General features: G+C 40.3%; 1 protein-coding gene across 1 annotated transcript; it reads left to right on the forward strand.

Moving 5' to 3' along the window:
* The first annotated feature begins 265 nt into the window (after positions 1-265).
* On the forward strand, positions 266-24,135 carry loxl2a (lysyl oxidase-like 2a). The gene is made up of 14 exons (XM_079242943.1): positions 266-333; positions 1,411-1,716; positions 5,027-5,199; positions 12,870-13,078; positions 14,222-14,438; positions 14,893-15,076; positions 16,300-16,451; positions 16,543-16,710; positions 18,970-19,135; positions 19,285-19,525; positions 19,673-19,788; positions 20,511-20,647; positions 20,945-21,056; positions 22,584-24,135. Exons 2-14 carry the CDS (start codon positions 1,434-1,436, stop codon positions 22,652-22,654), a joined length of 2,229 nt encoding a protein of 742 aa, XP_079099069.1. The 5' UTR covers positions 266-333; positions 1,411-1,433; the 3' UTR covers positions 22,655-24,135.
* The last annotated feature ends 720 nt before the right edge of the window (positions 24,136-24,855 follow it).

Genomic DNA, 24,855 nt, shown 5'->3' on the forward strand with positions numbered 1-24,855 from the left:
TAATTTTGATGAGGGATCACAGGTTTGGAAGATGTCCCTTCCTGCAGATCTGCGTTTTGTAACCCTGCTGGAAGGGTTAGAGGGGGCGTGGTCAGGATGCTGAGGCGGCTTCTCATTGGTTGCTTACTGTGGCGAGGAGTGGGACGGGAGCGCGCAGCCAGCTGTGAGGGGAGCCCAGAAAAAAGGAAAAAAAAACTTCCAGAAAAGTACTTAAAGGACAAAGAACTATAACCTCAAAGCTCATCCTCTGCAACAGATTGGAAACGCCAAATCCAGCGTCCTGGAAAGAGTGGACTCTTCTTCTTCTGTGTTTTTTTTTTTTTTTTTTTACTGGTAAGAGTTACTGGCTGGACGTTGTCCTGCACGTATATGTGAAACTGAGATATTATATATGATTTGTAAACTGTAATTATCGACATTGCCCTTGCTTTATGATTCAAAACACAACTTATAAGCGTTTTGCCTAATTGTATTGAACCAGACGTTTCATCTAATCAGTTGTTTTATACATTAGTGTGTTAAATTCCAGAGAATTTTACCAGAATGTGGTCTAAGACCATGCTTCTAACATCACACGCCTTAAACTCGCTGTGAACATTTGTGTCTGTGTTTATTCTTTTTTTAAACAACCAGAAACATTCCAACATCACAAGCAATAGATGTTTGTGGGATTTTCTCTTTCGCCTTCAATACATTTAGTTAAAAAGCCTTAAATATGTTTATTACTATGTTTTCTTTTGTTTTCCATCTTTCCTGCTATCACGAGTTTTAACTGGAAATATGGGAAGTGGGTGTGTCTTTGAATGCTAAACTAAATTAAAAGTTTGTTTTTTTTTCTTTAAATTGCCATGAGTGATGTTTGTTCATTCAAGGCTCATTAGAAGTACTTTCTTGTCTCTGATAAACTGATTTAAAACAGTCACAATGCCAGAGCTTTTATCTCCTTTTAGGGGAGATAAAGCACATGTTTCACTCACACAGTTTCAGGATTTAATAACCTTGTACTTCAGGAGGGTTTATTTAACCTTTGCCGTTTGTTGGGCTGTTACAGTGATGTCAACTCTGAAAGTACCCCCCCTCATTCCTTACTCACTAGATGATGATGAGGAGGAGGTCTTCCTAGCTTCACTGTCTCCCTTCCTTACTCCCTCGGCGCTTTTGGTCCTGCTGCTGACACGTATTAGGTTCACTATGAACGATGGAGATGGCATCAACTTTCTTTCTGAACTGAAGTTCAGAGAGTTTAGTCGAACCTCCAGGCAGACATCAGCTGATAAATGACATGAGGAGCAGTAGCACCCTTCCTGCAGGAGCCCTTGATTTAACATTTTAGAATCAGAACAAGACATGCAAGCAGTAAAAGTCAATAACACGTTTGCCTTTTTTTTGTTTTGTTTTTTTATCATTCAGCTCTTCCTTCCCTTTTCTGCATCATGTTGCACCCACTTGCTGTCAGTGGTCTCTTTTCCACCCTGCTGGGCATGTTGGTGCTGTGCAACGCTCAGTCAGACCCTGGCACCCCTGTCATCCAGCTACGTCTAGCGGGAGAGAAAAGGAAACACTATGAGGGCCGAGTGGAGGTTAACTACAACGGAGAGTGGGGTACAGTGTGTGATGATGACTTCTCCATCTATGCTGCCCAAGTGGTGTGCAGACAGCTGGGCTTCATGGACGCTGAGTCCTGGTCTCCGTCTGCCAAGTATGGAAAGGGGGAAGGTGAGGAAAAAAATGTCATGTCAATTAAACTTATTAAATCAAAACCTCCAAAAGTTCAACTTAAAAATGTTTTATGCATCTGTTTAAAAGCTGAGGTCAGGGTTGTAGGATGTTAATGTGGGTGATCTGTCGGCCCCCCAACCGCATACATCCAAAGGCCGCATACATCCACATATAGCTCCATATGTTCCATGGAAATCCTCAAATGAGGTGCAGGTTTTCCCCGTCTGACTCTCCATCCCTTCGGTCAATGGTTTTCTCATTAGAGGTGAGCTGGGGGGGAAACCAGTCAGATCTGAGCAGGGAAAGACTGGAAACATGTGTAAACTAAACACACCCAGACATAATCTCACCTCCTTCTTCTTGTCTCCTTTCTGTTTCGCGTGGCTTCCGTCACCACTGTAAGGACTCTGATGAGAATCCCAACTCTGTAAATGTGATAGCTACTGGCTGGCGACGGAGACTGTACATCAGTAACTGTAGTGTCCCTTGTTAAAGCCACATGCTTTCCGTCTGCGTTGGCCACATGCAGCTCGCCACTTCAAAAGTGTAGCGCTTGGCTTTCCAATTAGCTTCCTGAAGCACAGCAGTTGTCATGGAAACAATGAGAATCCCAGTTGTGAGGGTATGTAGCCCATACATGTATTTTTTTTATGTGAAGTAGTTAAGAAGCAGTTAAACGCATACACTGAATGCAAAGACTGCACAGTGAGGCAAACACTTGCATGTGATTATAGCGGTTGCTTAGTTAAACAGTGCTGGGTTAAATTATGGCATCAGATGGTTGATTATTTTTTCAGTCTGTTAAGTTAAAAGTTAAGTTTTAATACAAATCATACACAGAAAAATGCACATTTGTCATTTAAAGCTGCACAATATGAGTTGTAGTTTTAAAAGTTCTTCTTTTCTCTTAGTGATTATAATTTATAGACGAAGGAGAGAAAGCATCCTGTTCAGAGAATCAGTCTGAGACAGCTGCATGTGTGGATGGAAACTAGTTTCATCGTGTTTTCTTGTTATTGGAGACGAATGGTCATAAAATAATCGACAGGATTTTCCTTTTCTCATCACTGTGACTTATGGCTGCGGAAGGAGTCCAGCAAACGTTTCCACTTGAAAGCAGAGGTATGTTAAAAGTATCAGGACACCCCTTTTGGAGCGTTTTTCCAGCACGGATCTTAATCAGCTGCTATTATCTGACTTTTATTACTTAACTGTATAAAAACCAGAAAATGCAAGTTGGCAAAGTTTTGGCTACAATTATCTAGAATGACTTTAAAAGTTATTTCATTCAGATAATTTTAGAGGCTGCCTCCTCTCCTGTTTTTTTTTTCTGACTAATATAAAGAGGTTATAAAAGTTCATTATGAAAGCTGATGGGTCCATCTGGACGGTGCTTCTTGCTCCTTTCAGTGGCTTGTTAAAACCCCATAAAAGCGCCAAAAGCTGGTTTTAACTCAGAAAACTAGATTTATTACAAGTTAAATAGGTAGTTATGTATTTTAAGATAGACGTGTACTGAAGCTGAGCTCGTTCTCACTGCGGTGATTTACCACCTGGAGGCTTTGCTGGAAACGGGGCTACGTGACTGTATAACATGCAGTCACTTTGCTGGAATGATCACGATGTTCCTCAGCAACATGTTGAGACTGCCAGAATGATGAGCACCACTTTGGAGGTTTCCATGACCAGTTATGATGGTTCTGTGGTTTCCCTCTCGGCTGATTCAGACCAGCCAGCTGGGAAGCAGATGATCAACATTTAAGAGCCAGGTTTTAACTGAAGGTTATGTTAGACAGCAAACACATCTCCATGTGAGTAGGTTTCCAGTCTTGGTGACTAGGTTTCATGTCAACTGGGCGTGACTCATATGCATGGTTGAACTTTTCTCTCATGTGTATTTTTATATTAAAGAGACACTGTGTAACTTTTGACCCAAACATCAGCCTAATGGATGATTTCTGAGGTGATTTACCACCTGAAGGCTTTGCTGAAAACGAAGTTACGTGACTTTATGACATGCAGTCACTTTGCTGGAACGATCAAGACGCGTGTTGGCGCTCCGAGGGAGCTGCCCTCTTCAGAAACCAGGAGCGGAGCAGTCTCTCGTGGGATCATGTGATCTGGAGCACTTTGCTTTAGCCCCCCCCTTTATAAAAACTGAGGACTCTGCTTTCTGCTACTTCTTCCTCCTCAACGAAGGTTTTAATGGCTGAAGAAAGCGAGAAGGAGAAAACAGTGTCTGAGGAGTTCAGAAAGAGAAAGCAGGAAAAGGATCACACAAGTTCATCTTTGCAAATAATTTTCTGTTTGGAGTCGGATAAAAGAACAGTGTGGATGTAAAACCCACTCGGTTTGCCTCGGTGTTATCAGACTTAAGTTAGCTCTTTGCCTGTTGTGCAAACGTGCTGAAATATGATTAATTTTTTCACATCTTTCAGCCAGCGTTCATCCAAAACAACAGCAGTAAGCGCCTGATGATCTGCAGGATGTTGCAGTATACGTCTGTGGTTTTTTGCTGTTTAGTAGAAGCTAAATGCGACTAGTTGAAGCGAGGCGGCTACAGACCAAACTAACGGGACTTCCTAAAGATTTCAGAGGCTCGTACCTCTGCCGGGCCCTTTTCCTTCAACGGTGAAGAATCCTTTAAGAAAATTCCTGAATCCGTATCACTTGATCAAAGTGGTTTGCAAACACAAATGGAGGCCATTTTATTTTGCGACAGTGTCGTGTGGTCTGTGGGAAGTTACAGGTTTTGCGCAACTAGTGGCCAAAAGGTACACGGTATCCCTTTAAGAAATCATTTATAAGATATATATACTGGGAATCTTGAAGCTTGGTTTAAGTCTTAAGGGGAATAAAAATGACCAATGAACTTGGGATCCAAATTAGGATTTTTAAACAATGTTTTGTTTTATTTTGTTGGATAATCAATCAATTATTTTGCCAAAGAAATGTTACAAAAGGACCAATGTTTTTCAATGACTTAAGTTGTCTTTTTTATCTCACTAATCCTGTTTGAACAAATTTTCCAAAATAAAACATATTACATTTTATCCAGAAACTAACTAAAAGTTCAGTTTATTAATGAATACTGTTGGCTCTACTATGTCCAACAATAGATTCAATACTTGTCATGGAGAAAGTATTCCATAAATCAAAAGTTATAGCTGTAACAACTAAGCTTAGTCACCAGGTTTGTTGGTTTTTGTCAAAGTAAAACCAGGAAAAAGAGACTTGCATTCATGGATTTAAGAGAAGAACTTGTTTCCATCGGAGCACGTGTCCATTTTCCTTTGTCCTGCTCCAGGTCGCATCTGGCTGGACAATGTGCACTGCACAGGTGGAGAGAAGAGCCTCGCTCAGTGTCAGTCCAACGGTTTTGGAGTTTCCGACTGCAAACATTCGGAAGACGTCGGGGTTGTGTGCACCCAGAAGCGCATTCCAGGCTTCAAGTTCATCCGGAACCAGGCCACTGAGGAGGTAGGTTCGCATGGACGAGTGCACTCACTGTAAAATCTACACCGTACGAATGTTCAGAACAGGGTTGGATTAGTAAATCACTGAAATGTTTACATCCAAATAGCATCTGCAAATGTTCAAGTACACACGTGTAACCTGAACAGATGTCTTGTGCAGTGAAAAAGGAAACAGGCTTTGCATGTAGGCAGAATCTTATTGCAATAAAATTGCTCCAGAACGCCCAAAGTGAGGAATAATCTTCAAATCCTTCCAATTCTCCTGATGGGAATTGGATTGCACCATTAAAATGCAATAAATGGCTTATCCTGTGAAGAAAACATGAAGTGCTTGTTTGGAAATACACAGTGCTGTACAGCTCAGACTGGTGCTTGTGGCTGAAAACATATAAAACAGGTTTATAAAGAAAAAACATATTCATTTACTGTTATTTTCTCTTTTTAAAGACACTAAACCAGAGTATGATGTCACATCTGTCATGATGTGCTAAATGTAAAATGAACAAGCCAGTATGCTGAATACTGTTAAGCTTTGAAATTCTACCAGACTCCTACGTTATTCGTCTATCGCTTCCCACTCCAGACCCCGACTCTGCAGTCTGGGAGATCATGACTCAGAGAGCAGGAATACCATCCTGTCTGGCTGCAGAGAACGCCTTCATACCGGATGGAAACTTAGTCCAGGACTGTGAACGTGACAGTGTGAAAAAGAGACCGAGAGACAAGATGGAGGATTCTTTCAACTTGCATGAAAACAAGTTATTAAAAGACACCACCATAGAGGGTTTTTTTTTTTTATATTTAAAACACATGAAAGAGTTGAAGCAATGTTTGTTTGGCAGCCTAGAGGAGAGCCAGTGCTTTCTCAGTGCGTTCATACCAGAGCTTTTTGTTTGTTCATACTAGCCGAGGGCCGGTAAGGTTGGCTGCGTTACAAGACTACAGCAGCCAGAGCAGCGACTGTTTTTTACTGGACTTGGTTAAGATAACAAGCCTGAGGAGAGCATCGTTGTTTATCTTCCTAATGCTTAGTTCAGCCTTGGAAATTGAGGAATTGGATAAATGTCAAATTAAAATGCTGAACGCTCCTCTATGTTCTCATTCCTGTAAGTCATATATGTAAGTAAAACACTCTCATTCCATATTTGTTCAGTGTATTTAGGGTTTCTAGGGTGTTGATGCGCCTCAGTCCTCCACCCAGTAAATATTTCTTTGGTCTGGTTGAAGCCTTTTAAGTACTTGAACCGACAGCAGCAATGGGCAGCACTGTTCCTGCAATCTGTTTATTCACAGTATGAATTGACATCCTGTGCCAGTCTGGAAAACTCGCGCTCCCTGCTATGTGCACTGCAGTAGGCCAAGTACCAACAGGGGAGGCAAATGGTCATTTTTATCTCACACAATCCTAATTAATAAGTATTAAATAGCATGAATTGCCTCGTATATGACTGCTGGAACAAATTAAGCTAAAAGAAAACACAAACTTTGGAGAGGGTTGTGTGTTTGTCTGCAAGACGATGTAAAAACTAACAAATCAAATTTCATGGTGAAGCAAAGGGAGAAGAACTGAGTAAATGTTTGTACTTTCTAGTAGTAATGTGCCCTCCAAGTACCTGTAGAACTTCGCTAAGGTGACATCTTGAGATTGCTTTTTATGTTGGTTGCCTGTTTAATACCAAATCTAAAAATCTTTCTTCGACACCACAAGCTCTTTTCAGAGCTGTGATTTCATCTCTGACCTCCCCAGTTGCTGCTTCTTGGAAGTAATGTTTGTCTTAAAGGCGGTCTACTTCTTATCTGACCTCTGGAGACAAACGCCATGTGTCCACGTCCATTCTCAGCTGGTTATACAACAGAAAGAACAACAGAAGGCCATACATTCCTGTGTTACTGAGCCATCGCCATAAATAAAGCTGATTATTTTCACACGCTTCCACCACATCACAGTGTTGTGTTTATTAGCATACACTTTATTTGTTGTGGAGGCATGAATTTGTGGCTTTTGTGTCAGATTTAGGGGTTACAATCATGGAAACCATATCAGGAGCTTCATTAAGTCATAATTCATTAGAGCTTATTCAGAGAATGACTTTTATCTCTTCCCACTCTGACTGTTCACAAACTAGTTCAAGTTATTTAAAAAGTATTCATTTTTAGATAAAATATCAGTCATAAACTGAAGGAGGGAAGTTTAGTTCCTGTATGGATTTTTTTTTTTTTTTTAATTTCACCAGTAAAGTCCCATTGATGTTAAAAACCTCTTTTTCAAAGGCGTCCTATCCAAGAGGCAGCACAAAGTATGAATTACAGCAACGTCACAATTACAATTACTTCAAATTTTAAAAAAACAGTTACAGATTAAGGAGGCTGTTTTAGATGCTTTCAATCTGGATTTAAAGTTATTTAATGAAATAAGTTCTGTTAATTTCCAATCCTTTTGCATCATGTTCTACGTAGAAGGCACAGAGAAGGCAAAAGCCCTTTTTCCCAATTCAGTGCAGGCAAATAGTACAGAGAGCAGCAGACAGTTGTTTAATCACAAGCCGTACGAATTAACATTTCTCTGTGTGATTAAGTTACAAATATAAAAGGGCAATAGTCAAAGCATGGCCTTATAAATGAAAGTGTACCAATGTCCCAACATCCTGTTGGACAAAGAAGGCCAACCCACTGGAAAAGTTCCCAGTGATGGTCAGGGCTCCACAGAGGAGCATCAAGCTTTCTGAGGCATTCAGCAGAAACATTCATGTACAACAGATCTACATAATCCAAAATGGATAAAAAAAAAAGTTCCAGTAACAAGCCGCCTTTTCACCTTAAAGGAAAATGGAAAAAAAATGAGCAGGAAAAGCAGCTGTACTTTACTAAAACACCATTAACTGTGTTTACGTCAACAGTCACATCAGATAGACAAAGACAAATGAAAGCTGTAATAACAGAACGCAGCCTCTTAAAACCTCTTGATTCGTTACAGAGTTAAACAAAGCCAAGGTTGTGAAGTTAGGATTCCCAGGATCTCGGCACCTCGTACGCTTTACTGTACAACAAAAGGAAACCTGAGCCTGAAGAGACTCGCCCTCAGCAAAATGTACGTGAGAAGCTTCAGAGGACAGAGATGGAGGCGAGAAAAGATTGATTTAGTGTCTGTCGTGAGACTGAGGCCAGTTCCTCCGGTGCAGCAAACTGCTTCACCACATGTTCAACAGCTGGATCTCTCTGTAACCTCAGCTCTCCTTTGTGTATCACAGAAACCAAGTTTAAGACTTCTACATGTTAACTTTATGATTTAGTGTTATCACATGGCAGTAACGCTTTGAAGGAGAATTTTTACATTTCTCAACTGGAGCAGCTGCAGTACTTTAATGGGAGAAGTTGGACATGTTGTCAAGTCTTTTTCTTTACTGGTCTGTTTCATATGAAGCTACCAGCTACAGATGGGGAGCTTATCTAACTGATAAAGTAAGCACTTGGAAGATTATCATTTAACTTTTCCTGGTTTGTCGGCACAAATGCTGATCTTTTTAGTTTTACACTGGATTTTGTGTGAAAATATTTTCCTTATCTTGTTGTCTGACAGGAAATGCTGTAGTTGGATTTGGATTGTATCATAGCAGACAGAGAACAAGATCTTCTGTGGTTAAAACACAAGATAATTGTTTTAAATAATGAAAAATCGGGATCTTTGTTTGAAGTTCTCCAGCTGCTGGCTGTTGCTTCCTATTCAGCAGATATTAAGTCCAGTTGTGCCAAAGTTAGGTAAGTCCTGTCTAAGATGAGTTGTGTGCGTCTTTTCCTTTTCACTGCCACGTGGGAGCATGACATGCTAATAGATATTCCAAATGCAAAGCACATCGTGTCCTCGGTCAGGTTAGGAAACCGGGGGCCAGTGAGGAGGAAGGTAAGGTGGGACAGATGTGAAAGTCATTCTGCCCTTTTCCTCTAAACTGAGGCGTGGTGAACATTCATACCTGTCATTGTAAAGCGGGGCGGGAGGAAGGTGAATCTGGCACACGTGCAGCTGAACGTGCACCAGGCTGAATAAACTGGAAGAAATGCCCAATAGTGGAAGCATTAGTCAGACGCTGGCTCGACCACAGCCTCATGTGCACTCATCTACATTCTGAGGGAAACCCAGTCAGAAAAACAAGTCTGCTCTCCTGTTGGGAATATTTCCGTAATAACTTTAGAGGCTAGCGCTGCCAAGTTTTGTTTACTTTTTTTTTTTCTTCCTCTTAGTCCCCACAAACAAGATCGATGATATAATTTTTTAGGAGGGAATGCAGTGTTGTTAGTACATCACCACAGTGAGGGAGCCACACAAAGAAATGTTCCTTTCATAACTATCCTCACTGTGCCAGTTTACAAATGATTCATGGTCTGATTGGTTGGTCAGAACATCCATTTACATAAACCACTGCTGAAGGAATTTGTTGGCACATTTTTAAAGTATGATTTCTTGTTGGACAAGATGAATAAGTCTGACTTAATGTTCTTATACTGGCTAAGCTTAGCGCATGGGCTGGAAACAAACCAAATCCCATGCAGCTCTGTTCGCATGTAAAGTTTAACTAAATATACTATTTTACATGTCACACATCTTGTTGTTTAAATCCATGCTATGCTTTTGCACAGAGTCCATGTATACGTGAAGTAAACTAAGAGAAACTATCTAGAAACTAGCAGTGTCTTAATTCAGGTTTGGAAAGCTGAGTTTATGTTTGGTGGTCAGGGGGTTAAAGAGGGTGGTCGACGCCTGTACTGATCCCAGCTGTGCACATCTGACCTCTTCTCCTCAGTCTCGCACATTCAGACAGCCCGTTTCCTCTCTCTGAGCCAAACACAACACTAGTCAGACCCATCTCACTGTCCCTATTAACACTCGCCTCACACCTGAATGCTTTTTTTCCTCGATTTCACATTTTCTGTGACCTTTCCTGTGGTTTATTTATGTCTTCTGAAAGAAAAAACAAAGACATGTTTAAAATTGAGAACACCAGCTCCCTGCTCACAGTCACGTCTCTGTGCCTTCCCATTCTGCCAGGCACAGACGGAAAACACTCTGTCATACTCTGACAAGCAGGAATCTCTTCATGAAAGAGTAGTTTTTACCCACTCGAACCTCTGCGTTGTGTGGGTGGACCCAGGTCACCCCTGAAACACGAGACCCCCCTCCTTTAAACATTCCCTGAGGCTGACGCCATCCCAGGAAGCCACTCTGTGGGCAATTATTTAATATTCTGGGAAACATGCCTGAAAGCTTTTTTCTGGGTTAAAGACAGTGGCAGTTAGGAAATCACTGAGATCAGCACTTGCATATCACCGAGCACATAAGTCTGGGCTGTTTTTGGCACCTGAAGTGCAACTTCACACCAAGTCAGGAGCAAACGGCAGCTTTAAGCTCATGGAAGGACCTGAACAATGGCTGATTTATGAGCTATTTTGCCATTGAACCCTGAGGCCAAAGTTAACCGTCCCGTCCTGATTTAGAGGAGACCCATAATGCATATTGTGAGTGTTATTTACTCGCAGTCTGACCTGCTGGCTTTACATAACCTCAGAGAAGACAGAGGATCGATCGCCCACAGAAAGCTTTCAACCTGAAACTTGTCTGTAACTAAAGCTTATTTTGTTTCCTGTTGTGAACCTTGTTTAATAGCTTAGTTTTCAGAATTTAATGATTCACATATTTTTTTTTTTCTTAACTCTTCAACACATTACGTCTTCTGACAGTCTTTGAAATCTAAGACATTTGTTTTTAAGGATAAAAGTCTGTAAGGCGTAGGTGCATTCCACATCGCCCCTCAGCAAAAAGTCGCCCATTTCCCTCAAGTCTTTCTTTCAGCTTCTTGGCTCCAAGACACAATCTGATACCCGTCTTCTGCTTCCTGGTATCTATTAGCGCGCAGGTATCACATTTTGTTATATAGGATTTTGAGCAAAGTTTGTACCATAAAGTGATGAAAAACATCTCAGAAACTTCGATGATACATTTGGCTTCATAGGTTTAAGGACTTTTCGGCCTTATTTGTCTTAATTCAACCGTAGGATGACAGGAAAGAGGGTCAGACAGAGTAGACAATGAGTTCCAGTGCCACACCGAGGACATGCAGCCTCTGTACGTGGGACGGCTGCTCAACCAGTGGAGCTACATGCCGTCTTCCATGACAAACATATATAAATGACAAACATATATAAATCCCCAAATCTCAGCTAAAAGCTCTAAGAATGCAAGAAGCTGCGACAAAGCTACAAGACTAACAAAAGGTCATCATTACATGTTCAACTTTTACTTGTTTTCACAGCACAAAGTCAAACTGTTCATAAGAGAGAACCGGTGTGGAATTCCTTTTCCTTTCTCACAAGGTTTTGCGTTTTTCTATTGATAGTCATAAACTATTATATTTACAAACCGTCAGGTGGAAGAGTTCATTTTAACTCTGATTGCATACAAATAAAATGGACTAGTTTTGTAAATAACACTTGCTTTTTGGCAGATGACGGTTGCAAGAATGTTCCCTTTCTAGTTACATAACCGTGTTTGTAAAGTAGTGACTCAGATATAAACTCCAGTTGGATTTCAGAGAGTTGAATGTAAGTGAGTGTTGCAGGTTTCCAGAACGTGATTCCCTAGGGACCGTGTAAACATTTCTCCGTATGAAAGAACGTGTTATTGATTTAATAACGATTCATAGAATAGTTTTCTACACAAAGTAAAACAAAAAGTCGCCTTTTAGAAAAACCAAAGCATGACCAAAATATTTGACAAGACTTAATGCACACATGAAAAAAGTCAAGTTTCAGAGGAATCTTTTATGAGAAGTCTTAGTTTGGATAATTTTGTATTAAAGTCACAGCCTGCAAAAATATTAGATCTAAAGAAACATTAAGCTTTATATTAAACTACTGCACTATGTGGCATCTACCACTTTGATGTGTTGGCATTAACCCTCTGCCATGTCATAGTCATGAAAAGTTATGTTATTTTCTTCATCTTAAGCTGTCTTAATCAATGCTTCTCTTGCATTGACAACCATAACAAGAAATTAACAAGATATATATATATTTGTTAATTTCTCTGCATGCTCTTACCTTATTTGTAAAATATTATATTATATTATATATATATATATATACATATATATATATATACATATATATATATATATATATATATATATATATATATATATATATATATATACACACATACATATATATATATATATATATATATATATATATATATATATATATATATATATATATATATATATACATATATGTTTATATATAATTTTTTTTGTTAAAAATGTATAATAAAAAGTAAAGGTAAATTTAATCTTGTATATAGACATGCAGATATGTACAGTACGAACAGTAGCATCTGAACAACCGTGCAAATTAGTGCAATAGATGAAAATGATGTAGTATTTATACATACAGACATGTACTGTGGAATTTGAACTACTGTGCAAATTAGCAGTGCAATCAATGAAGTGATGTGATATGACTTATTTAACAAATTACCATTTGGAAAATATTAATGATTCCAGCTAAAAGCAAAGACAATCCATCCAAAACGTGTCAGTCCAGATACAATATGAGGAGATAAGGACTGGAGTGAGCCGACCTGCATGTAATCTGCTGCAACAGACCGTTTATCATTCTTCTCAGGGTTTGACAGTGCAGGTGGAGGATGTGAGGATCAGGGCCACGTACTCTCACAGAAAGAGGATTCCCATCACCGAAGGCTTTCTGGAGGTGAAAGAAGGAGGCAAGTGGAGACAGATCTGTAACGAGGAGTGGTTGGAGATGAACAGCAGGGTCATCTGCGGGATGTATGGCTTCCCTGGGGAGAAACGCTTCAACATGCGACCCTACAAGTGAGTAACAGTGACGTGGCTTGCTGCAGCATGTAAACACAGCTAAATAAGTGTAATAAAACTCTTAACATAAGTTACATTTTGACATATTTTACTTTGTGCTGAAGTTGAATAGAGTTGAGTTTTAAGGAAATAGCAGAAGTTTGTATGAAATATGAATTACCCACTCATTTCATGATACAAACAAGTTTTGTATCATGAAATGATGTCTACTTCTCCGACATTTCCAAACTATTACTCCAGAAATTTGAAATGATTTCCTTTGGAGTATGTTTTGCAGTGGGGTAAATGGAGTGGAAAGCTGGGCAGGCATAGCAACAGTAACCATAGGGGGCGGGGCTTAGCAAAGGGTCTATTTTGCCAGGTCTGCACCTGATCTTCTAATTCCTGACATTAGCCTCTAGCAGGACTAAATATATGACATGATAACATTAAAATTAAGATAATTTTGAGTAACCATCTTTCTATTTTCAGGACTTTAGTTGAGTCATCTGATTGGATATTAATCAAATCTGGAGATGTGTTTGACTTAAGAAAAAAACAAGTCAGATTAAACAAGTACTTAATGTTTTCATTTTGGATCATAGTTTTATAGTTTTTGTTTTGTACTATGTTGCACTGGTGCAGAGGTTCAGTTTCACAGAGGTGAGAGACGACAGTAAGTCTGTTTTCATTTGAAATAACTCATAAGAAAGCAGCAACCGCGCCAATGTGGGCCTGGGAAAATGATCAAACCCTAATCTACCTCGGCATCACTTCACATTTCATTGACCACAAATTGTTCCTTCATCCAAAGCAACTTGGAATTCTGTGTTTTTACAGCATGTGAATAAGAAGCAAGAACTATAAGGCTTTATATGTTTGTTTCTTGCTTTTCCTCCAAGACTCAGACTCGCTTCAAGGTTTGTTGTTGTTGGGTTTCTCAGTGACCCTTAGTTGATGACTTTCATTCAAGTATGGGGTCAAGGGAGTGTTTATGAGCTCCTCCAACAAAAACTCCATTGTTCTTCACAGCATAGGATAAGCCCTGTTGAATTCCCCTCAGTGAGAAAGTAAAATCCTCGCATTCCAGAAACCAGCTTCAGATGTTTAAGTGTAAAATAAAAGTCGTGATTCCACTGCATTGTGTTCATCTCTCCTCAGATTGTTGGCAAAGCGCCGTAAGAAGAACTACTGGGGTTTCTCCGTCAACTGCACAGGCAACGAGGCCGAACTTTCCGATTGCAAACTGGGTAGAGAGATCGAGCTGAAGGGCAACCGAACATGTGAGAGGGGCATGCCTGTAGTTGTCAGCTGTGTGCCCGGACGAGCCTTTGCTCCGAGCGTCAGCACCGGTTTCAGCAAAGCCTACAGACTAGAGGTTGGTCAGATGTGTAATAAAACACTGCCCTCAAACTTTACGTGTGTAGGTGAATATTAAAAAATGTGAGCATGTTCACACTGAATGAGCTGTGAGGTCCTCTTTCATCATGGAAGAGGAACATTGTTACTGTTTGGAACAAAGAAGATGCTCCTGAGATGATTCATCGATAAGCATCAAAGAAGAACATGCATATATAATTCAGTCTGCTTCAGGATACAGTATGAAACATTATCAAATCGCATGGCAAAAAGCACAAACATCTTCATGGTGCAAGCAGGTTTAAAATCTAACTAATGTTATGATCCTGTTCAGTATTCTGGTTCCGCCTTTCTTGCTTGTAACTCCGCCCACATTTATTTAACTCCCAAGTGTTTTTACCTTTTTCTAATAGTTTAAGAGATAATTGTTCCATATTTCCACTAATGCTTGATTTTGTGTGTCATTTCCACAGCAACCCTTGGTACGTCTTAAAGGCGGAGCCATGATAGGTGAAGGGCGAGTGGAGGTGCTGAAGAACGGCGAATGGGGAACAGTTTGCGACGACAACTGGAACATCAGAGCAGCGACTGTAGTGTGTCGAGAACTGGGATTCGGCAGCGCTAAAGAGGCCCTGACCGGCGCCAGAATGGGACAAGGTACCTACAGACTTATTAAAAGTGCTGTTTGGTGTACTAGTACAAAATATGTAACCTGAAATACTGGAAAATACAGATGTCCAAAATGGCCTGATTAAAACTTTTGTTTAAATTCTACTTTCTCTTTTAAATAGTTGCATATATATATATATATATATATATATATATACACACATGGTAACATTTTAAGTTTGCAGGTTTTTATTTAAAATTCAAGTCTTTCATAACAAAAAAAAAAAAACTTCAAGTAGATCTTGTGGCCAGCTGTGGGCTGAAACTAAAGACCTGGACCTCCACCTTATCTCTGAACTCTGTATTAAACCTGTTTTTGTCTCACTTCAATCAGTCTAGGCCTGAAGTCAGCGCAAAAAGGCATTGGGGACTGTATGGACTTGCACATTGAGCCAAAACCTGATTCTGTGAAATGCAATATCCCGCAGCACTATAAGAATCATATGCTCGTCGGAACAGTTGTCGTTTTACACGCAGAAAAAGAGAAGAGGGCACAAAATGTTCCAGGAGCAGAAAACGGGCTTTATGGGTTTCAGAAGTGGAATTCAGCTGGAGAGGGAACTGGTTGTTGGAGGGATTTCTTTACGAGCTGACCACTGGAGCCAAAAATGGCACCACACGCAGGCTTGGAAAAGCTTTTTTTATGCATTACTTCTCAAAAGTCAGAGAAGAGGAGGGATTCTGTAACTAGCTGGTGATTTCCTGATTAATCAGAGGACTGTATTATGCATTAAAGGGAACAGTAAATTACAATGTAAAAATCACATTTTTACTTTTATCATGTTGGGAATTAAACCCAAAGCCATGATCTGTTATGTGGTTTACTTATGTCCCATGCGAGTGCGGCTGATACCAAACCAGCATGGCGTAACTCGTGTTAGAGTGGAAACTCTGCCACACTGTGAAAGTTATTTTCTTTTTTGTTTTTTTTACAAGCCGTTAGAGTCCTATATTCATTTATCATAGCTAAATGCTTGTTTTCTTTGCAGTAAAATTACTGGAACTTACATCTGGAAGGACTTGTTGTTCTGACAAAACTCATCCATGAAGATGCTGCTTTTTCAGTCTGTAGTAGTTGCAGAACAAGCGTGTGTAACCCAAGAACCAAGTTTCTTTCCTCCAGTAATTGGAACAAGATGGTTGTTTCTGTAATATTCCAGCTGTGAGTTCAGCAGAATCAGCTTTTTGATATGGCTGATGTGCACCTGCAGGGATCGGGCCGGTCCACATGAACGAAGTGGAGTGCTCTGGGTTTGAGAAGTCTCTGACTGAGTGTTACTTTAACCGTGAATCTGCGGGCTGCAGCCACGAGGAAGACGCTGCAGTCAGGTGTAATATTCCTGCCATGGGCTTCAACAGCAGGGTGTGTAACTCGGATCTGTTCTATAAGTCAAAATGCATGTGTCACTCTGGAGGAGACATCGATGTTTACATGTTTATATTCTGATCCTCAGCTTCGGTTAAGCGGTGGCCGTAACCCATACGAGGGCCGTGTGGAGGTCTTGGCAGAGAGAAATGGCTCCCTGGTGTGGGGAACTGTGTGCAGTGACAGCTGGGGGACCATGGAGGCCATGGTGGTGTGCAGACAACTGGGCCTGGGCTTTGCCAGCCATGCTTTCCAGGTAAAGAAATAATTCTCTCTTGGCTCACTTACTTGCTTTTAGGATGGGTTTTTCTTCGCTGCACAGACACAAAGAAAAATCATCAGTGCAGACAAAGTGTTTTAACTAAAGGGCTCGATATCCCCTCCTTTCCTGTGTCGTCTTCTTCTTCTTCTACAGTAATTTAGCAGACGCTTTTATCTAATATGAGTGAGAACAACACAAGCACGAAATCAAACGGTAGAGGACATTGTAGGAAGGTGAAAGTGGACTTTCCAGTTGGACGCAGGTCCCTCCATCTACATGCTTTTTTTTTTGTCTTTAAAGCATTAAACTCAAGGCTTTTTTTCAGATAATGAAAGGAAGAAAGAACTAAAATTCAGCCAATAAGAACTCCACGACTGTAAGATGAACTAGAACAACTCCTGGCTCTGTGGACATTGTCACCAGGGAATAGTTAGACTTTTTTTTTTTTACTTACACTTAATTAGAACTGTAATTACAAGTACATAAGAGCCCCAAGAGATCTGACTAAATTTCAGTTAAATAAAGACAATCCATCTTCAGACCTGTACAAACAGTTGCTCATAAAGAAGCATCGAATCTTTGGATAAACTTATGATTTACTTCCTACATTTATCTGAATGAGGAAAGGTCTGTTGTATTTTTTAGAAAACTATGAAATTGTTGTTTTGAACATTAAACCACATCACTGTGACTCACATGCAGGAATTCGCATTTAAATGTGACAACACCTAGTGAGTGTAAGTCAGTGTCTTCCTGGTCACGTCGCATTATGTTTCAACACAACTTGGATCATTTTTTTCACAGCGTTACGAAGGTAAAACAGATTTACCTCGATCCACTGAGCTAAATTTCTTCCTTTGACATTTTTATTGATTGAAAACAAGAGGAAGAGACGATGATATAAAAGCCACATGAAAAGTAGATCAGATTAAATCCCCCTTACTTCCCATCTGAAGCCTCTCTGTGAATCTGTGTGTGCGTGACAGCACATGCCAGTAACTCTAACAAGCTTGAGCTTTATTTATCCCACAGGGCAAAATAAAGATGTCACTCGCTTAGAAACACACACACACACACACACACACACACACACACACACACACACACACAAAGTGAGTGGAAACACAGGCCACAAATAAATGTGCAGCCTCTCAGTGGGGGTGATGAGAAAAATGAGTCCATTTGAAGTTTCGTGACATGTTGACCAGTAAACCCCACGGACCAGCGTAACACTCCAGTGCTGCTTACGTCTGATCAGAGCTCCCTTTATGTCATAAAGTGAAAGGTCCCTGTTGTCTTTATCTTAAGCTATTTTAAAGCATCTGGAATTTATGGTTGAAGATGATATAATTGTGGAAAGTATGTGTGTGAGTGTGTGTGAATCATTGGGAGGCAGGTCGACAACTGCAGGGGGTTTATGAGAGGAACTTGGATTGGATCTGGTGGAGACTGTTTATCTCAGTGAAGTTTGTGCCAAGTCTGAATTTCAGACCAAACCATCATAACAACACATCGCTTTGTCACAACACCCCGAGAGTTGTCATTACAGGACAGTTCATGTAAAGAGTAATACCCGCCTGGCTGTTGTTATCACAGAGCGGGACTTCAGCCCCTCTAGAGGCTCTTTCCTGTCTGACTCGTAAATACTTGTCCAGGAAAACCCCCACCACTAGACGGAACAAATTATATCAGGCTCAAACTGCACTGCTGTACATCTGTCCTCCTCCTCAGCACCACCAAGCACCCCCCCTCCCACTTCCTTGGGAGATGGAAAATCTGACCTACCCTCACATGAGATTTCCCTTCAGTTTGCAAAATGCTGTGAGAAGGCTGAGTCAGGCTAAAGAAGCCCTCCCTGCTGTGTGTGAGACCATTTGATGAGATTAGTCCTGTGGGACATGCTTGGCATGAAAACCGATAACGGGTTATGAAAATGATTTCACACATATATAAATCCTTTAAAAAGGAGTTGAATGAGACTGGTCATCGTCCGTTTGGTTACAAGATTTCCATGTCATCGTTATAAACCAAATACAGCCAGATCTAATTTGCAATATTAAGCTCTTCTATTGGAATCAGGAGGGATAAACTATTTTTCTTCTGTCCAAATGATGTTAAATCTATTGTACTGTCACTAAATCACCTCCGTTATGCAAGCATGTGTTTATCATGTCGAGTAAAACAGCTGCTGATATGAGTATGAATAATCAGCCTTTATACCTAATGACTGCATCATTTGTTTGTTTTTACCAGGAGACATGGTACTGGCAGGGAGATGCATCAGCTGACGCTGTGGTGATGAGCGGGGTGAGATGTTCAGGAACTGAACTGACTCTGGATTCATGCCTGCATCACGGGAAACACGTTACCTGCCCGAGAGGAGGTGGACGCTTTGCTGCTGGGGTTTCTTGTACTCAGAGTAAGAAAACGTAGGATAAAATACCACATTTATGTTAAATCCTATTCAGTTAAGAACTTTGCTGCGTCACTCCAAAGACAAATTACAGGAAATTTGTACAAATCCTACTGTTCTTATCCGCCACCTTGCTTGTCGCTCATCCCTCCCAGCGGCCCCAGACCTGGTTCTGAACGCTCAGGTTGTGGAGCAGACCACCTACCTGGAGGACAGGCCTCTGTATGCTCTGCAGTGTGCCCAAGAGGAGAACTGTCTGTCCAGCACCGCTTACAAAGCAGATTCCAGCTCCTACCGCCGCCTCCTCCGCTTCTCCTCCCAGATCCATAATAACGGCCTGTCAGACTTCCGGCCACGGGCAGCGCATCACTCCTGGATCTGGCATGAATGTCACAGGTGAGACATCACCTGGACGCCCCCCGTATGTTACAACGGCTAACTTCAGCTTCCATTAACAACGAGCTCCCACTGGAAATGTTTGGTCAGACTTGCAGGATAACGGCTTGTATAATGTTTCAACATTTTTTTTTCTGTTTAATCTAGACATTACCACAGTATGGAAGTTTTCACACACTATGACCTGCTGAGTCTAAACGGCACTAAAGTGGCAGAAGGACACAAAGCCAGCTTCTGTCTGGAGGACACCTATTGTGACGAAGGTAAATACCAGCACCTGTCTTCCTGCTATATTATATAACATTTTGTGGATTTAGAGCGTTTATTTAATTCAGAGTTCACATGTTCACGTTGCTTTAAAGGTGGAGTATGTAAGATTTTCAATATTTTCAATATAAATTAACTAAAAAAAAATAACTACAATCATAATTAGATAGTTTTTTTTTTTTAAACATGTAGGTTCCAGTCTGTCCATATTTGATGAGTTATTAAATTACAAGTTTAATTAATGACAAAGACCCTTCTTAAATGTTTGCCTACCAGTAAAAAAAAAAAAGTACTTTATGTCATTTGTCATTAATTAAACTTGTAATTTAATAACGCATGAAATATAGACAGACTGGAACCTACATGTTCAAAAAACTTTCTAATTATGATTGTAGTTATTTTATTAGTTAATTTATATTGAAAATATTGAAAATCTTACATACTCCACCTTTAAATAAAAAATGTACAATCTAACTGCACATCATTCATGTTATAGATAATATCTATCATGTATGTTAATTTTTCAGTTTCACTGCTGGATGTTTTCTGACAGTATCCTAAAAGAATATTTCCTCATCTTATTATTTTAGAATTATTATATAATCAGGCCCAATAATAATCGGCATACTGTATTTTGTCTAATCAGGCGTCTAAGTCAGTTCTACTTTTATGTTTATTTAATTGGAGAATAATATAAGAATCTCTGTACTGATTACAGGTATCCAGAAGAGGTACGAATGTGCAAACTTTGGCTCACAGGGCATCACGGTCGGCTGCTGGGACACCTACAGACACGACATAGACTGTCAGTGGATCGACATCACAGATGTGCAGCCTGGCGACTACATCTTTCAGGTACACATCTGCTCTGCTGCTCGCGTCTTGTTAGAGTTGTAGACCAAACAGTTTCTCCACCATTTCTGTAACTGCTTGTTTTTTTTATATTAAGCCTAAACATACCGTTACAGATACTTCTAGCAAGGGATACGGGGTTCCTGCATGACATTCACCTTTCTGATACGCGACTATTGCAAAATAGATATTTTTTCTTTTAATAACTTGGAAAAATTGGACTAAATGTTTTAGACACATTACCAGTATTGAATATTATTCCTTGATCACACACTTAAATATGTGTTTTTTTTCCTCCAGGTTGTGATAAACCCAAATTATGAGGTTGCAGAATCAGATTACACCAACAACATAATGAAGTGTCGCTCCCGGTATGATGGACATCGGATATGGACGTACAACTGTCATATAGGTGAGGACACCGCTGGTGGGGTCTACAATGGCTACCCACATTTTATTAAAATATTTAAAACAATTTCTAATCCCATTTGGGTCCTCATATAACCTCAGACACACTGACCACTTGTCTTTTTTATGTTCCCAAAGTTAAGAAAGAATTTGGCCGTGGAGCATTCAGGTTTAAAGCTCCATTAGACTGGAACTATTTCCCAGTGTCAGTCAGATCCATCACTTCTCAGCAAAGCTTTAGGACAGCTATATTCAGATACTTACAAACAACTTGCTCTTGCTTCTGATATTGTTGTATTATCCTAAATTACTTTACTTTGAGTTATGCTGTGCAATGGCCCATCACGATTGTTATTTAAATATGTCCATGGATATACTGTACTTCTGATGAATGTATTTTATTTAGCTGGTACCGAGGGTTGGGTTTATAGGGGCGATTAGAGAGCTTTGTCCAGTGTGAATGTTGTTGTTTTGTCTAAGTAAGGATTGTATTCTTATCTGTGTCTGTTTTGAGGACCCCCTTGAAAACGAGATGTATCATCTCAAAGGGCTATCCTCTTAATAAATTTCAAAATTCAGCTTTAACACTTCACTAATCTTTACATGAAAATCCATATTTCTGCTGCTCCAAGTCTGTGACTGCTGGAAGCGTTTCCTTCAAACAGGACAGAAACATTTCAGCTCACCAAGATTTTTAGTTTTTTTGTTATTTATTAAATACAAAATGTCATTTCTTTCTGAATGGAACTGTCTGGACACTGTTTACTTTAAAATGTTAAACAGATTTTAAGTTAATGGCAAGGTTACATGAAAAATAACGAGACAGTAACAAGTAGAAAGGGTCTGGCGTCCAAGTATCCAAGGGTCAAACTGCAGACCATTAATAAAACTGAGGAACTTTGCCATGAAAATGTTACATCTTTTAAAAAAAAGTGAACAAAACTTTAGAAATATCCACATGCAACATATTTTCACTCAATCCTGAGACTCAACCTATAAAAGAAACTGGCGTTTCTGCAACCAGTCCTGCACTACACAAACAACGACGACACGAAACCTCCTGAAAATAGTCTGAAAAACGAAACAGTTTTGAATATACATGCTATAAAATTCCAACGAGTTAGCATTTAGTTTCCCTTTAGAGCCATCCGAACATCTGAAATACTGATAAATCTGTTTTATCTGCATGCTGGGAGTTAGCAGGAGTTCAGGTTCAGCTGGACTTCATCAGCTCGGAGGCTGCGGATAGTTTCAGGTCTTTCTCAGACTCCTCAGCAGGGTGGATGTTAGTGACGTGGGGCAGTGAATTCTGTCAGTGTCTTTCTCAACCTGTTCAGCTGAAGCAGATGAACGTTGCTGGACGGCAGGCGTACGCCTCCTGATCAGGAGACTGGAGGCAGATTTCTGTTGGACCCTTCTGTAGAAACCAGGAAGATAAAACTTAGTCGGCTTCGTGTGATCACAACCTTCCAACAGTAGAGTTGTGTGATTTTTAGAGCCTTTTTAATCCTCTTCCTGTGTGACTTTACAGGTGGCACACTGAGTTCAGACATGGAGGACACATTCCCCGGATTGCTGAACAACCAGCTTTCCCACAGGTAGACCCCGAGATGGAAAAGACAAACGGATGGCATCAGGGAAGCGTATACTCGTATTTGACAACCACTACAAGGAGCTGTGAGATTCTGCTTCCTTAAAGCGTTGCTGGATGGTCGAGCTCTGGGCTCAACTGGTGCAAAACACAACTACTCAACGGGAAAATGAACTGCTTGCTTTCTAAATGCATTTACTACATTCAGAGCCACAAAGTCTTTTAGTGTCTAAAGTAGGTTTGACCTTGTTGCTGCTGAATAACTTATTCAACCAGCTTGGAATGTGGAGAATGCATCAAACCAACGATCAATCAAGACCAAAGGCCGTACTGTGCGTGGATGGAAATAATCTGTTAAATATGGTGCTGTGACTGGTCAGTCTCTTGAACTGTATGTTTACCCTGGAACAGCTGAGAAGAAACCAGCTGTCTAAATCATTGCTTGCATTGTTTTCAAGATGTTACCTTACTGACTGAGCATGAAGACAGCATGTCATTAACATTATAATCAAGTGAAAACAGGTTTTTTATGCTCTGACAGAGCTACAGAGGGATATAACAGTTACCCCCGGGGAGCTACTGAATGTGGAAGCGTCGTGGAAGGACGGCGGAGCTGCTCTGCTGAACTTTCCACCCAGAACCCAAAACATAGAAGCTTTATAAAAAGACCTAAAGTAAACAATAAACCAGCAAATAAATCATCCGGCACATTTTGACTCATGTGCCTGCTCTTTATTTCTTCATAGAGAACAATAAGCTACAGAACAGCGCAGCTTCCCAAATAAACGCAAGTTTGCCAGGGTGTCATTTATGAAGTGAAACCTTCTCTCACCTGACGGCTTTGCTCCGTTAGTAATGAGGAAATATTGATGTTTCAGGGTAAAATGTGATCCAACATGGACATGTAGTCTTTTAAAGGTCAAATCCACCGGATCCACTTGGGTTTTCTTCATCCGATTTCCTGCCTGAACGATCCGTTCTGCTCGGGACTGATGTGGATTCAAAGCAACAAACATAGAACAGTCCCGTATTTTAGAGAAGCGAAGGCGCTTCTGGGATACTTCTGATACGCACCGCGGCGCACCTGGTAGGACCACCCTGTTGACTAGGGTTGCAGCAATCAGCTGCTGCGCGACGCTTTGACGTTCAGTGGAACCGAGGGGGTTTCTGGGATGTTGTTCCTGCAGTATTTCTGAACCATTCCATCACAAAGTAATGTGAGTGAGATAGTACTTTCTGCTTGTTTAAAAAAAAAAAAAAACTTTTAATAAGAATTTTGTATTTATTGCTTTGTTTCTTCTTCATGTGGGTAGAAATGCATTTCCATCCTCATCATCTGCACCCCCCTCCCCCCATCTGCTTCCTATCTCTAGCATCTATATCAGAGGTTTGTTAAGTTATTTCCATCAGGGACTACAATACCATGCGGAAGTACTGTAATACCCACATATGTATGTACAAATACAATTAGTTTTTTTTTTTAAATAAATGTGGAGATTCAAGCATCCTTTGTTTTATAAGGGTACTTGTGAGTTGCTGATTATTTTGATTTTGTTATTTTTTAAATAAAACCTGGTAAAAGCAGAACGTTTCTTTCATTCTTCAGTGTACTGAAATGCTGTATTTACTAAATGTGACGGTTTCCATGGTTACCTATTGCAGCGCTGAACAAAACCTGAGTATTTAGAGACAAACTAGAGCAGGGGTTGGCAACTCCGGTCCTCAAGTGGCACAGTCCTCCAAATGTTAGGAGCTGCAACACACCTGAATCAAATCAATGGCTAATTAGCAGACTTGTGCAGTTTGATGTCAAGCTCTGCACAAGTCTGCTAATTAGGTCTGATGTGTGCCAGGTGTGTTGCAGCAGAGAAACTCCTAAAATTTGCAGGACTGTGCCACTTGAAGATTGGAGTTGCCTACCCCTGAACTAGAGAGTTTAGCTGTTTCTTTTGGTCTTTGACACCCCCTACAGCTGTGGAATGTTACCACCATAAACGCACCAATGCCAACCCACCACACATATGGTATTTTTGCAAAACCAACAATGTGTTTGTAAATTTTATACATTTTCCACAACAAACAAAACAAGGTAGTTTTTCATAGTATTGTTTTGTTTATCTCTTTAGACAGTAGTATTGTAGTTCAGACCAGTTTCAGGAAGAGTAATGTGCAAAACAAAGAAGGCAGTCGTCAATCAGGAAATCATTTTGAG

Source organism: Telmatherina bonti (genome assembly GCF_933228915.1).
Source record: "Telmatherina bonti genome assembly, chromosome: 6".
NCBI lineage: Eukaryota > Metazoa > Chordata > Actinopteri > Atheriniformes > Telmatherinidae > Telmatherina > Telmatherina bonti.

Excerpts from the sequence above, each read along its gene's own strand:
- loxl2a (XM_079242943.1), top strand. The coding sequence starts at position 1,434 with ATGTTGCACCCACTTGCTGTCAGTGGTCTCTTTTCCACCCTGCTGGGC. Across the intron at positions 5,200-12,869 it reads GGAACCAGGCCACTGAGGAG|GGTTTGACAGTGCAGGTGGA; the intron begins GTAGGTTCGCAT and ends CATTCTTCTCAG. Across the intron at positions 21,057-22,583 it reads GACGTACAACTGTCATATAG|GTGGCACACTGAGTTCAGAC; the intron begins GTGAGGACACCG and ends GTGACTTTACAG.